This window comes from Tinamus guttatus, unplaced genomic scaffold (assembly GCF_059628265.1).
Source record: "Tinamus guttatus ecotype Peru unplaced genomic scaffold, ASM5962826v1 Tinamus_guttatus_pri_ptg000549l, whole genome shotgun sequence".
In the NCBI taxonomy this organism is placed as follows: domain Eukaryota; kingdom Metazoa; phylum Chordata; class Aves; order Tinamiformes; family Tinamidae; genus Tinamus; species Tinamus guttatus.
Genome location: NW_028289083.1, coordinates 764,815 through 780,400, shown reverse-complemented (window position 1 = coordinate 780,400; position 15,586 = coordinate 764,815). Strand labels below are relative to the sequence as shown.

Genomic DNA, 15,586 nt, shown 5'->3' with positions numbered 1-15,586 from the left:
GAGCAAGAAGAGTATGGGCTTTTCAGTAAAATAAGTTGTGTATTTTTTTTTTTAATAGATTATATTAAAGGCAAGAAAACATATAATTATTACATGAACTTGACTATGATAGAAATGAGTAAATATTAGTGACTAATCAAGGCCTGCTGTACAAGTTTCATATAATGCTATATTTGCTGTTTTTCTAGTGGCCAAATGTAAATCTAAGGAACTATAAAGATGAACAATTGCACAGGTATGTCAAATTACATAGACATCCTTTGAAGAAAGAAATTTGGAACAACTGTGTATTGCAATAAACTATTCCTTGGATATGTCACGTTTCTAAAACTTAATATATAGATAAGCATTAAAAGCAAAATTTTAAACAATTAGGCTGCAAAACTTGCTTTAAATAAAAAGGTTTAAGATTTATTGTGAGGTTTTGATATTGTTGGTGTTTTTTTGATTGTTTGTTTTTTCTTCTGTGCACTCTGTGCATCTATTCCCTAAACAGGAATCATGTCATGCAAAATATCTATTTCATTTTAAAATTTTTAAAATTTTAGTATTAGTCTTCAATATTTCATATACTAGTGTTTTGTATTAACACTTGGAAAATGCAAGCAGAACATGTTTATATTTGTAAAGTTATACAGTTAGAGCCTGAATTTAAAGAAAAAAAAAAAAAACAGCTATTTCTAGTTGCTGTTAATGGTAAGGGAAGCACAAGTGTTTTGGAAAAGCAAACAAAAGCCAGCTTTGGTTCTTTTCATATCTCTTAATATTATAGCACTCCTAATAATCTTTGTGCATATGTGATAATTAGTTCTTGGATGTGATACTTAGGATGCATTTCAGGAACTTGTTTTGAAGAGTAGTTCTTTAATTGTAGGCATGGAAAGATATTTCTCTGTGAATTTTTAAGGAAAACCTAAAGCTAAAATATATCCTGAAAGGCTCTATGCTTCATCTTAAATTTTTATAAGAAGTAATCAGGCTAATTTTATATAGTGCTCCAGCATAAGTGGTAGTCCCATTGTAATCATAGTCATAATTTAATTTTGCATTTTTTGCCTGTTTTTTTTCCCCCTTATCTGATCATTAACTGCTAATCCGTGTGGTAAAGGATTATTTTCCAGATCCTGTAGTTAACAACATTGCTTCTGTAAAGGAATGTCTGCAAACCTGGCCATGATCCATGTGTGTGCAGACACTTAGACGCACACACACTGTTTCTGTGTTTTGTGTGCAAGTGGCATTCAGTGGCTACGTGATTTAATGCCAGATAAATCTGAAAAACCTAGGACTTGATCAGTATACGACTTAGGCAGTTAATTGATCATTTCTGCAGCTTGCAGCCTGTGTGCTTTAATCGCTGTGAAATCCTTTTTTAATTATGACAAATGAAACCCCAATTATCTCTGACCACAATAGTTTTTTTAGATGTTTTGTATTTTTAAAAAAATGCAAAAGGTATGTCTTGTTTTATGTTTTTATAAGTTATTTTTACTGTTAGTTTATGATCTTATGTCTGTTTCTAGATATTTTTAGTGTAGGTTTTAATACTGATTAGCTCAAAGGAGAGCTGTAGTTATTCCTAGCCTTCTGTAATTTTTGAGATGCAGTTATGGGGGTACGTGCACGTGTGTGGGTCTGTGTATGTGTCACTATAAATACACACTTAGGCATATATACATATATGCATACCCATACAAATATAAGTATGCTACATATGTAATTCATGTATTTAGTAGTAACTCAGAATCAAATATTTTTCATTTCACAATATCCAACCTAACCTCCACAAATTTTTTTTGTAATCAGTCCTGTGTTTGGACTTGAAGAGTGATAACACTTTTTCCAACTAAAGCAGTGCTTTAGTTAATCTTTCCTATTACTTTAACCTTCAGATAGATTTAGTGTTTTTTTTTAAGCAAATGTTTGTTTATTTTTTGGGTGAAGAACTAGGTGGGGAGGGGAAAGTCCTTTCCTGAAGATCTATTTCTCTGGGACAAAATTCAACCCATATTGCTTAATGTGGTATTAGGAAGCATGAATGAGAGTCTGCTTTGTGATTACCCCATTGTTGAACTGCATAGGTTTTTCTTTACAGTTTAGGCTTAAAAAGAATAGATAGTCTTGGAAACTTATCACAGGATGAACAAAATGAATTAAAAGCATAAGAATGAGAAGGAATGAGAAGGCTTCTAAGACCATAGAGATTTTGAGTTCTTTTTGCTTGTTTCAAATCATGGCCTAGGAAAGCCTTTGTGCCACACACAGTACAGCTGCGTTTCTGAAATCCTCTGTGGAAGGACTTACTGCTCATACCTGCTGCTCTCCTTAATAACTGAAAATTATTAACAGTGAGCTAATTTACTGATAAAACATGTTTTATACCTGTATCATTTTCTACTGTTAGGGATTCATTGAAACTGAAAGTGAAAAATAACAACTTCTCTTCTACTTTCCATAGGTTTGTAAGGAGGCTGCTGTATTTTTACAAGCCTAGCAGTAAACTTTATGCCAACCTGGATCTGGACTATGCTAAGGCTAAGCAACTCACCGTGGTGGGTTGTCAGTTTACTGAGTTTCTTCTTGAATCCGAAGAGGTGAGAAATTTTCAGCTGCAAGACTGGAGATAGAACTAGTAATACTGCTGCAAGCCACTTAGAGAAAAAATCTTAATTTTAATAGAGACTTCATTAGTAAAACTTCAGGTGTTAATCTTAAAATGATCAGCATAATTATGAAATAGAACTTAAAATGCTGAAGTATCTAGGTGAGAGACTGTTTACCACCATGTTTAAGTAGGGATTTTATAATAAGTACAGTTATATTAAGTATAATTTATTTTTGCTCTGCTCTTTCCTTTCTCTAACTCCTTTCTTCTGCCATATTAAGATTTTTATGCCTCAGGCCACAGGGCAAGAGAAGAATGTCATTAAATGATCCCTTTCTTGGAAAGAATAGAATGAGTCCTCAAATGTCTGCGAGCTAAACTCATTTTATTTGTCTTGAGCCCTTTTTGTTATTTTAAATACTGTTTGTCAGCCAGCACTTCTATTTTGCATCTTTATTGCTTTTGTATGTTTTAAGTAATTTACAAGAATGCATTTCAGTAAAGAAGAGGGGGGCAGTTCTGCTATTAGTAAATACTGTTACTCTTCCTTTTGATAGGATGGACAAAGTTACCTGGAGGAGTTGGTTAAAGATATTGTGCATTGGCTCAATTCATCATCAGGAATGAAACCTGAACGTAGTCTTCAAAATAATGGGTTATTGAACACCCTTAGTCAGCACTACTTTCTGTTTTTTGGTACTCTCTCTTGTCACCCTCATGGAGTGAAAATGCTTGAAAAATGTAATGTATTTCAATGGTGAGTGTTGTTCTTTTGAATTGTGCTTACAGATACTAATCCTTATAAAACGTGTAAACTGGATCACTCTATAAAGCTGAAAAAAAAATCTGTTGGTTTACTTTGTACTAGAGCTTTTTCCCCTCTTTTTTTTGCCCCTCTTTTCCCCTCTTTTTTTTGCCCATTTTCTTTTAGCGATTTGACACGATCACCCATATCTTTTCTGTAATTAAATTTTCCTGTCCCCACCTAACTGACAGAAATCAGTATTAGGGAGGATGATACTGTACTTAAATGCAAGAAACTGTCAGGAATCATCCTGTGTGTGAAATATGACAATGTGTGTTGTACTTAAATTTCAGTCTAGTATACTTGAGTGAAGCTCCAGTGTTCAAAACTTTGTGCCAGTCCAAATTAACTTGTTATGTTTTAAGAGTAAAATGTTTGAAAATTTCTAATTTCTAATTGCCATTTATTTTAAATACTGTAACTATGTCTTATTCAAGTTGTCCATTTTTTTAATTGCCATTTGCATTGCTTATCAGAATGTAGTGTTGATTTTTTGGTTGGTTGGTTTTGTTCTTTGTTTTTGGTGACTACAAAACCCTTCATTATTTAATTAAATCTGGACTGCTGAAAGGGCTAACTTATGTCAAAGTCTGTACACAGAATATTTTACAATGCAAAAGTATTTACAAAGCTTTCTGAGCATTTGTTTTTGTACAACAAAAATAAATTTTGTGTTTGTACAACAAACGCTAATACAGTCTTCTTGACAAAATTGTTGTGAAACAATTATAAGAAATGTTAGTTTGGGTGTCCCATTCCCAACCTTCTCTTGCTGTCCAGAGTATTATTCAGCATTCCACGGACTCTGTGAACGTCTGCAGCAACTAAGATGGAGTCACTCCATCTTGTATGGGAATGTGACTTGTATTTCTCTGCATTATAAGGCTGATTTAGAGTACTTAAATTTAAATTGTTGATCGAATAAATAATGAGTGGGTTCAAACACTAATATTTTCTTTTTACCTCCCACATGCAGTCTTCTTAATCTTTGTTCTTTGAAGAACCAGGATCATTTATTGAAACTGACTGTTTCCAGTTTGGATTACAGCAGAGATGGATTAGCAAGAGTCATCCTTTCTAAAATCCTAACAGCAGCTACTGATGTAAGTTCAAATCAATATACATTCTGTGTTTGTTTGCAATTAGACATTTATTTGGTTCAAGATGCATGATTTTATTTTGAAAGTATTATATATTCAGAAAGAGGGTGGTTTTTTTTTTTTTCTTTTTTTTTTTTTTAGAAATGTAACTCCTATTCATGCGACTTTAGAGCTTTCTATGGACTTCACTCCTTGTAGTGTTTTTATGGTCAAGATATGAATTCATTTCAAAAAGTTTCTCCCATATATGAGAGTGGTTAAAATCTTAAAATGAATGCATGAAATGTAAATGCATACACCAAATGTAAACAAAGATAATGTTACTGTCCAGATCAGTGCACATCCTAAATCAATACTGAAGGCATTGTTTTCACAAGAAGAAATGTGGATTTCTGATGTTAGTATAACTTGTAGTGATAGATATTCCTTTAATAATGATGGAGATGGCTGTGCAGAACTTTGGAGACGCTATAGTTCCTAGAATGGCAGAGGGCTCTGAAGTAGAGGCTGGGTTTGGTGCTTCCAAATCAAAGGTAGTGGGTGTGGATAATACACAAAGTATCAGGAAGGAAAGCTACTAAACCTTAAAGAGAAGATAAATCATTCCAGTATTACATGGTGGACAAGCAAGCATTGATGTCGGATAAATGAGAATTAAATAAGTTGCAATCTTAGCTAGGAAAAGGAATTTAAGAGGGGAGCGCTATTCTGTCCACTGGACAAGACAGAAATTTATGCTAGAGTGAATGCAAGAGGGTAAAGAGTCTGAAAGTAATGAAAACAGTTGATGTAAAGGAATGGCTCACTGAAAGTGAGCATCTGTGTGCTTTTTAGGAAGAACAGGATGGTAGGGCGAAGTGGTGCAGTTGCACTTTGTTTAGAGAGCAACTGGAATGCATGGAGCTCAACCTGTGGGTGGATGATGAGCAAATTGAGAGTTTATGGGTAAGGATTAGAGGGCAGGCTAATGTGGGAGACAGTGTGGTAGGGATTTGCTACAGGCCACCTGATCAAGATGAGGAAGCAGATGAGGCCTTCTACAGACAGCTGGAAGTAGCCTCGTGGTCTCAGGCCCTGGTTCTTATGGGGGACTTCAACCACTCTGACATCAACTGGAAGGACAACACAGCCAGGCACAAACAGTCCTGGAGGTTCCTGCAGAGCGTTGATGATAACTTTTTAACACAGATTGTGGAGGAGCCAACAAGGAGAAGTGGGCTACTGGACCTCGTGCTAACAAATAGAGAGGGACTTGTAGGAGATGGGAAGGTGGGGGACAGCCTCGGCTGCAGTGACCATGAGTTGGTGGAGTTCAGGATCCAACGAGGAGGAAGCAGGGCTGTAAGTAGCCTTGCAACCATGGACTTCAGGAGGGCCAACTTTAGCCTCTTCAGAGACCTCCTTGGAAGAATCCAATGGGCTAGAGCTCTAGAAGGAAGGGGGGCCCAAGAGAGCTGGTTAGTTTTCAAGCAGCCCTTCCTCCACGTCCAGCAACAGTGCATCCCTGTGTGTAAGAAGTCAGGCAGAGGGGGCAGGAGACCTGCATGGATGATCAGGGAGCTTGTGCCAATGCTCAAGCAGAAAAAGGCACTATACAGAAAGTAGAAAAAAGGACATGCTCATTGGGAGGAATGTTGTCAGGGAATGCAGGGATGTGACAGGAAAAGCCAAGGCACAATTGGAATTAAATCTGGCAAGGGATGTTTAAAAATAATAAGAAGATCTTTTTCAAATATATCAGTGGTAAAAGGAAGATTAGGCAAAATGTGGGTCCACTGGTGAACAGCGTGGGTGCCCTGGTTACAAAAGACACAGAAAAAGCAGAGTTACTTTATGACTTCTTCACTTCTGTGTTTACCAAGGGCAGCCCTTTAGAGTCCCAGGCACTAGGGACAAGAGAAGGTCCCCAGAGAGAGGAAGACCTGCCCTGGGTAGGGGAAGATTGGGTCAGAGAGCACCTAGGGAAATTTGACATCCACAGATCCATGGACCCTGATGGGATGCACCCCAGAGTGCTGTGGGAGCTGGCAGATGTCATAGCTAAGCCACTCTCCATCATCTTCGAAAGGTCCTGGAGAACAGGGGAGGTGCCAGAAGACTGGAAGAAAGCCAATGTCGCACCAGTCTTCAAAAATGGCAAGAAGGAGGACCCAGGCAACTACAGGCCAGTGAGCCTCACCTCCATCCCTGGAAAAGTCATGGAGCAGCTCCTCCTGGCTGTTGTCTCCAAACATGTGGAGGGATAAGAAGGTGCTCAGGAGTAGTCAGCATGGATTCACCAAGGAGAAATCATGCTTGACTAACCTGATAGCCTTCTGTGATGGAATGACAGGCTGGGTAGGTGAGGGAAGAGTGGTGAATGTCATATATCTGGATTTCAGCAAGACTTTTGACTCTTGACTTCCGGAAGTGTGGGTTAGATGAGTGGACGCTGAAGTGGATTAACAACTGTCTGGATGGCAGAGCCCAGAGGGTGGTGATCAGCGGTGCAGAGTCTTGTTGGAGGCCTGTAGCTAGCGGTGAAAAGGCTGAGAGGAGATCTGGTCAGTGTATATAAATACCTTAAGGGAGGGAGTGTAGAGAATGGGGCTGGCCTCTTTTCAGTGGTGGCCACCAACAGAACTAGAGGTAATGACCACAAACTGAAACACTAAAAGTTCTACAGGAACTTAAGGAAATTTTTTTTTAACAGTGAGGATGATGGAGCACTGGAACAGGCTGCCCAGAGAGGTTGTGGAGTCTCCTTCTCTGGAGATCTTCAAAACCCGCTTGGATGCAGTCCTGTGCCACGTGCTCTGGGTGACCCCAGGCGTGTGCAGGACTAGATGACCTCTAGAGGTCCTTTTCAACCTTAAGCATTCTATGAAAGAAGAAGGTAAAAATCTCTACTAACTACTTTCCTAAGTAGTTTTTTTAATGAAATGATGACTTTGGCATTCTTTCTCCATAGGTGTGTTATGCCTAGTCTGAGCAGGCAAGTGGAAAATAACAGGTTGTGAGGACACATGTCTGTGTCTATTAGACTTCAAAGCTTCTGTGAGATGATGGCCAATTAAGACCAGTTTAGACAGTGGAACTTCATTTAGCTGTTTCCACTGAGACTTTGTGTCAATAGATACCACCCCCACACACACCCACCAGCAATTTTCCCTCTCATAAAAGAGGCTACACAAGGGGGAACAGTATGCCAGCATTTCAGTTGCTTCCGAGTGCAACCACTGAGCAATTAAAAATAACTGCAGGCATGTTGTAATGATTTCTTCGGAACCTCAAGTACAGCTGTGTGCAGCTCAACGCTATGAGCAATGCATAGCAAGCGTTTCTTGTCTTTTGGATACAAATGGGATAGACTTTGCTCTCTAGCACCCTTGTAGAGTCCTCAGGTTTACCTGATTCTGTTTCAGACAGTTGGGCATCCTGAGAAGGATCACAGATAAAATTTGGCACTGAATGCTGGAGGTAATACCACTGAGGTCTATTAAATTTGAACAGGTGAACACCATCGAAAAAACTGAGACACATTCTACACATTCAGGAGCTTAAGGACTTAAATTTTGCAGTTTAAATAATTATCTTTATATTATGAGATTAATATTATGAGATTATAAAGATTCATTATCTTTAAATAATTGTCTTAAAAGGAAGAGATGCCTCCTGTCAGACATTGATAACTTATCATGTCCCTGATGTTTTAAGGTCTCAATCTATGTTACAGTTTCACTTTCCAGTCTCACATTGATAATATGGATCTAGCAATAGTGCCTAGAAGAGCATCAGAGATTATGTAAAGTGGTTATTTTTGGCAGTGTTTTGAAATACCAAAGATAGAAATAATTAAGATATATCTTCTCAAGCACTAACACTGACTGATTCCCTGAGTGAAAGTAACTTGTCTTTTACATGCCCTGGTTTGGGTCAGCAGTCCTTAGCATTGGCACTGGTTGCAAGTCAAGGGATCTCTAGACAAATTCACGACTGAGATGTGTTGTGACTTAAATCCTACCAGCCTAGATTTTGATATAGCATCTAGTTGCAGTGGATGAGATTGTGCTCTGATTCTGTAGCCTTCAGTACCATGAGAATCCTATCAATATTGAAAAAGAGATTTATGATAATAAATTTAAGAAATATGTGTATTTTTAAAAGCTTCTTTGTTTATCAGAAATGTATAGGAATCTTTTATATCAGAATAGTGGAAAGCAAGGAAAAGACACTGCTTGACTTCCTCCACGGTATCTCTTGAGAATGTGGGGTAGATAAAACAGGCGTTTTGCATCCTGAACCAGTTAACCTCCTTGTGATTCTTAGCGTTCATAAGGAAATACCTTGTATTTTTGATCTTAAAAAGGAAAGCACAAGTAGAATAGACTATGGAAGGAGTTGTATTAGTTTATAACAGCAACAAAAGACTTAACTTCTAAGAAGTTTTGTTTGTAGGAAAAAAGGTAATTTCCTGAAAGGGTTCTTCCCATCAAAAATTCTAATTTCCTGATTTTTTTCCTGATTTTTTCAATGAAATATCTTATTACTAGTTCTAGTTCATTTGAAGAGCTGAAGTTGCTCATATTTTAGGTTTAACCATGATTATGACCTCAAACACAGCTTCTCAGAGCTGTTGTTTAGGTTTGTTCTCTGTTAATGAGCATCTCAAGAGTAATGAGAAAAGCCACTTCTCTAGTCACTGTAGCACTAGAAGGAGAGAGTGGATTTTGGGCTGGCTGAATGCAGTAAAACGTTTACAGAGCAGCACCCTTGAGCAGTGAAGATTCGGTGAGCACCTCAGCAGGCCTTCGTATGTGCTCTGGAGACTCGTGCTGAAGGAAATGAGTGCTGCTCAGCTGCCTTCTGCCACTTCATGGTGGAAATAGCAGAATAGGCAGCAGGTCTTAACTGCTGCAGATCGTATAGCCTAACATTTTCTCTTAGCCACCCGTGAGGGTTTAAGGTGGTAGACGCATCCTGTGTCTTGTGGCCCCAATGCTGAGCCGTATATAATTAGGTGAATGTACCTTGCTGACGTATGGCTTCCTATATCATCAGGTTGGGGCCTTTAGCAGTAAACATGAGGAACCCCTGGCAGTTGGCTGGTACAGGAAATTATCTTCAACTTGTATGTAGCCTGCACTTGGAGGGCAGGGATGTCTGTTTCCTCAGATATCTTCTTCACTGGTTTTCCTTTCATTTCTTCTCAAATATAAAATTATTTCAAAATGTCACTTCAGATGGAGACCCAGTGCTGGATTGCCCCTCTGGTTTGGGAAATACATTCAAGTGTTCTTATTCCATGGAGGCTGTGGTGTGGTTGAAGACTTGGAGTAGGTTGAAAAGTAGTGTTTTTGCAGCCCCACATCGGAGGTTCTACAGAGCTAACTGATATTACCTATAAGGTCTTATTTGTGGGCTGAAAGAACTGGCTTGGAGCCTTTTATGTTTGTAAGCTTGTAAGGTTTGATTTATTTATTTATTTTCTCTTAGTTCATCATTTCATAATTATCTGTAGGAAACTTGCTTTAGAACTTGGGGGAATTTATTTTGATGTTTGCTGGTTATTCAAAGTGTTTTTCAAACCATTCCATACCAAGTATTTGAAGTTGTCCTGGCTCTTTACAAGGCATTTTCCCTCCATATGCTGCTGACTTTCAGTATAGTAGCATCACAGTAAGTGACTAACTGGTACAGGCTTCTGATGAGACTTGTAATGACCAGGTTGCTTGTGATCTCAGACTTAAATTCACCATTTGGTAAGACAGAAATAATATACTATAGTTTTAATGTCTGAAATGGGTATCACAGTTACGTGCTATGAAAATGCTGTGATTGAAAATGTGTTTTTGATTGAATCAATAGCATTAGCTATTTTTCTTCCATTCAGACAAGCATTTCCCTTGATTCTTGCAGAGCTGCAGGTTGTATGCAACGAAACACTTACGAGTATTACTGAGAGCAAACGTAGAGTTCTTCAGCAACTGGGGGATTGAGTTACTGGTGACCCAGTTACATGATAAAAATAAAACTATTTCTTCAGAGGCACTTGATATTCTAGATGAGGCATGTGAAGACAAGGTGAGCATCCATCTACCTTTTCAACTTGTTTTGGTATCAACTCCCCAAGTCTTTTGTTTTACCTGAGTTGGAGATAAGTTTGTATGTATAGCTATCTAGATAGATATATCTAGATAGATTTTGTGTGTGTATCTATATCTATCCACATATGTAGATACTATATAGATGGGTTGATGCAGAGATATATGGATATATCCAAGTAGAGATGTGCAGTAAGCTGCTGATGGTTTGCTTCCTTTATCTCCTGGGCAGCATGCTGACCCTGCTTGAGCAGGAGGGTTGGGCTAGATGATGTCCAGAGATACCTTCCAACCTCAACTATTTTATGATTCTCTTATCATTGGTGGCCTCCATCATAGTATACACACCGCTTGCTAAAAAGACTGCAATATTAATGATAAGAATGAGCAGACATGTAGGTTATGACTACTTATAAATACTACTTCTGGTAGTATTTGTTTGATAATATATTTTCTTTTGTAAAGTTATACAAATTCAATGACAAAAGCTGCCTAAATTTGCTAGTATTAGAATAAACTTAGTACTGTTTGATATTTCCTTCATGAAACACTTGTTACTTTACTGCTGTAGTTTTCTGTGATATATTGTGTTCAGATGTTCAATATGCATTTTTATTTTAGGCCAATCTTCATGCCCTCATCCAAATGAAACCAGCTCTTTCTCATCTTGGAGACAAAGGTTTACTTCTACTCCTAAGGTAAATGTTTCACTTTAATCTGGGAAAACAGTAAGAAAATTCAAATTACATTATTTTTCAGTAGAGTACTGACTGTCTAATGTTACTTTTCAGATTTCTGTCCATTCCAAAGGGGTTTTCCTACTTAAATGAAAGAGGCTATGTAACAAAGCAAATGGAGAAATGGCAAAAGGTAATATAAAGTGTACATTCACTTGAAATTTAAAAGCAGGAAGGATGTGAATACAAAGGTTTAGGAGGTCAAGGGCTGTGAGAAATACTGTACATTCACACATTTACTGCTAATGCTAGTACATTTACTGCTTCAGTGATTTATGATTTTGTTGAAAAGGCCAACACAAACTTTTGTTTCATAGCTTCTCTGTACATATATGCTTTTGATTTAACCAGGCTTTTTACTGAATTTGGTATTCTAGCAAAAATCTAGAGATGGCAGTGGCTTACTGAATTTCCTGAACAGTTTGTTATGTAAAATTGTATCCAAAATACTGCAGGGAAGTTTACTGCTTTTAAGACAGCTGTCACCCCTGTTTTATATCATAAAAATTCAGCTAGTCAGTGCTGTTAGAAAGTAAATAGAAAAACAAATCTCACCAAGAAAAATGTATCATGCTTATAGCTAAAGAAAGCCTATTAATATATTAGTTTATATTTGATCATATGTGTGCTTTGTTGAGGCAAGAATGCCATTGTAGTGATATATTCCTGTTGACTATTAGACAATTCTTTGAAAAAGCTATACAAAAGCTAACACTTATGTAGGAATACTGAAATGTATGATATTCTGTTAAGATTATTCAAGTTAGAAAAAGGAGAGAGATGTTTTCTTTATTTCCACCCTCTCTCTCTGACAAATATCCTGAGCTAATTATGGAATTAGTTGTAGAATCTATGGAAAAATATCATTATTAGGAGTCTGACTTCAGAGCATTAAAAAACGGAGCCTTCATAAAGGAGCCCTTTGTTTTACTCTTTTCTTGTAAAGTACCATACTATAGAAACTATGAGCTGTTTAGCTGTGTTGTATCAATCTGTCTGTCATCTTTTAGGAATATAATTTAAAGTATGTTGAGCTAATTGAAGAACAACTTAATGAAGCACTTACCACATATCGCAAACCTGTTGATGGTGACAATTATGTTCGTCGGAGCAACCAAAGGTAAACACTCACCAAAAGATTTTTCTTTCTCTTAAAACCCAGAGTAAATACACCATAGTGTAATGTATTTTCAAAGAAAATTTCTTGATTACTATGAAACCATATAACTTCTTTCTACCAGATTACAGCGACCACATGTCTACCTGCCCATTCACCTTTATGGCCAACTGGTGCACCATAAAACAGGCTGCCATTTATTGGAATCTCAGGTCAGATTATTAATACCTTTTGCAGTTAGAGAACTGAAATACTTTTAAAATAAATTTATTTTAAAAGGTATCATCACTTAAATGGTCAATGCGCAATGAATAAATTATGAAAGTCTCATATTATATGAATATCAAATTATATTCACAAAAATTGTGAAGACAGGCTTTTGTCATCTAGTTGCATGTAAAATTCTTTTCTAAAAATGAAATATTAAAGAAATACTTTGCAATGTTTTTCTTAAAATGGGTGGCAAAATATTAGAATGACAAGCAACTCAATAGTAGAAATAATTTTTCATTCTATATTAAAATATATACAAATGAATTCTGTAATGAGTATTGTCAAGATGTGGTTGTTCTTTATAAATGTAAAAAAAAATGTAGAGAGGTTAGACAAAAAAGTTTCTGTTCATTATAAAAACTAACAAAAAGTAGTTTTTTTAAAACTAAGTTTACAAAATGATATATTGAATTGTATATACTTGAGAATTTCAAGAGAGCACTCTTATTGTATTAATTTGATGAATCATTTTTTCCTTTTTAATATGAATTAAACCTGATGTAGTCAGTAGTTAAGGTTTTCAACATAATTTCAATTGCTGATGATTTATCCTCATTATGCTAGAACTATCACTCTTTGTTATAGGGTTCATACTTTAAAAGCGTGCTTTATACTTAGTAAAACTGCAGGTGAACATGCTTCATTGGAGTCTGCTTTTCATTATGAAATAAGGGCTTTTTTTGTTTTTCTCCTTTAGAGTATTGTTCCAGATCTCAGTTACACTGTTCGTTCCCCAATGCTAGATAAGTGGGAAGGAATTAAGCAGCTCAAAGCAGCTCTTTGGGCTTTGGTGAGTAATAGTCAGATTTACAAACTTGCAGCTGTTTCACTTCTGTTGTGACTTTCTGATACTGGAATAACTAAAAATTTCTTAGAACAGTTATTTAGGGATTTTGTCATAAGAGGATATCATTTTCCAAGTTGTCTCTGTATCCTAGGTGGACTTTCACATGAAATTCTATTAATTTGTACCAGTTTTGTTCCCTCTTTTTTGTATATATATATTTTTTATATAGTCACTGTGGTGCTTCTAAAAGCTTGCCACCCTGTTGATGCATGTGAATATCATGAGAACTGTGGTAGTTGTGTAACAGGGGAAACCTAGTGTCTGTACCAGTCAAAGCTGTACTTGTAAAGTTGTTTTGACACGTCAAATGTTTGTCTGTCCTCTTTCCTGTCTTCCACAGTTTATTTTGAAACATTTGGTCAAGCTGGTTGTTAGTGGAAGTCATTGTAAGCATGTAATGAAATGCCTTTGCAAAAAGAGACTTACTGCAGGCTTCAGCGTGACTGATAAGCTGAGGGCTATGTAGTAGTTAACAATAACTAGTTCTAGGTATTATACGTAGTGTCCTGAGTCCTTTATTGGATTTGAATAACTAGGAAATAATAGAAGGATACATTTCAAATTTCTAATAGCTTTGAGAGGATGTAGATTGAATGTGTGAAAATGAAAGGCTTTTTGTTCAGCAGTGATGCAGATTTAAACATATTACACAAACTATTTTGTTGCAGGGCAACATTGGATCATCAAACTGGGGTCTTAACTTGCTTCAAGAGGAGAACGTAATCCCTGATATAATGGCACTTGCCCAGCATTGTGAGGTTCTCTCAGTTAGAGGGTAAGTGTATTTGGTTTTAAACAAAACTTACAGAAAGTATTCCAGTAGGTTTTCAAATAGACTTTCTTTAAGATATATGAATATCTTACCACTTATTTTGAAGTCATTGGTTTATTAGTTACTGAAGGTCATCAAAAACAAACTTGGAGAGAATTTCAGAATTGTGTAAGAAGGTTAAAAATACAGCCAGTAGGGCAAGGAAGCTATAAAAAAAAATACAGCTTTCCTTTTTATCTCTCAAGCAATCTAAGTATATACTACCTGTATCTCTCTTGCAAACAATTTATTATTCTGCCATTGTTATTCACTATTATTTTCAAATCTTTTAGGGAAAGCATAAGTAGATATTCTTTTCCCTAATACTGCTCCCACTTTTCTGTTTGTCCTTTAAAATAATGCATATTTCAATTATAGATATCTGGGTTTTGTAATACTTAGGGTTTATTTTTAAACAATATGTTTGCAGATATTTTAGTGTATTATTTAAGCTTCCATTGATTTCCAATAAAAAAAATAAGATCAGCTACATACAAAAAGCTGCTTGGCAACTTTGTGAAGTTTCTACTGAATTGTTTTGAAACTATTCCTTTTAGCACAAATAATTTTAGTTAAAATGGATGCTATATTGCTGCTCTCTTTTTCTCTATGTACACTGAATACAGCACCTGTGTCTACGTGCTTGGTTTAATTGCCAAAACCAAACAAGGATGTGACATTTTGAAACATCATAACTGGGATGCAGTGAGGCACAGTCGTAGACAGCCTTGGCCAGTGGTCCCTGATGACATGGAGCAGCTCTGCAATGAACTTTCCTCTATACCCAGCACTCTCAGCTTGAACTCTGAGTCCACTAGTTCCAGGCATAATAGTGAAAGTGAATCTGCACCTTCAAGTAAGTGTAAAAAAAAAAAAAAAAAAAAAAAAAAAGTGTTTTTATGTTCTTACCAACATTTTGGAAGGTGAGGTTAAAGCAAATGGTCTAGAGGCGCTAATGCAGGAAAGAAGGATGTGATGAAAGAGAGCAGAACAATTTGCATTTGACTTCGAGGGTCAGAGCTTTTAGTGTTAGGCTGAATGACTAGTTCTGAGGTCAACACAGGGCAGCTTGCTGTAATACCCCACCGAAAACTCCATACCTGAGTATAAAGATACATTTGCTTCTATGTACTCAAATCTAAACAACATTATATGTATACCATATTAGTATATTTGTATTCTTAATACTTTTTTTTGTATTTAGTGTA

The 15,586-nt window shown here is 36.5% G+C and overlaps 1 protein-coding gene across 1 annotated transcript in view; it reads left to right on the top strand.

Annotated features, from left to right (window-relative positions):
* The window catches only part of RICTOR (RPTOR independent companion of MTOR complex 2), a 76,065-nt gene that overhangs the window by 49,098 nt on the left and 11,381 nt on the right, over positions 1-15,586 (top strand). Inside the window, exons 19-30 of the mRNA XM_088534386.1 lie at positions 189-235; positions 2,459-2,594; positions 3,163-3,362; positions 4,387-4,513; positions 10,409-10,573; positions 11,215-11,291; positions 11,385-11,463; positions 12,341-12,450; positions 12,572-12,659; positions 13,418-13,510; positions 14,236-14,342; positions 15,005-15,234. Of these exons, the coding sequence (XP_088390512.1) occupies positions 189-235; positions 2,459-2,594; positions 3,163-3,362; positions 4,387-4,513; positions 10,409-10,573; positions 11,215-11,291; positions 11,385-11,463; positions 12,341-12,450; positions 12,572-12,659; positions 13,418-13,510; positions 14,236-14,342; positions 15,005-15,234 (1,459 nt within the window). The remainder of the gene's footprint in view (positions 1-188; positions 236-2,458; positions 2,595-3,162; positions 3,363-4,386; positions 4,514-10,408; positions 10,574-11,214; positions 11,292-11,384; positions 11,464-12,340; positions 12,451-12,571; positions 12,660-13,417; positions 13,511-14,235; positions 14,343-15,004; positions 15,235-15,586) is intronic.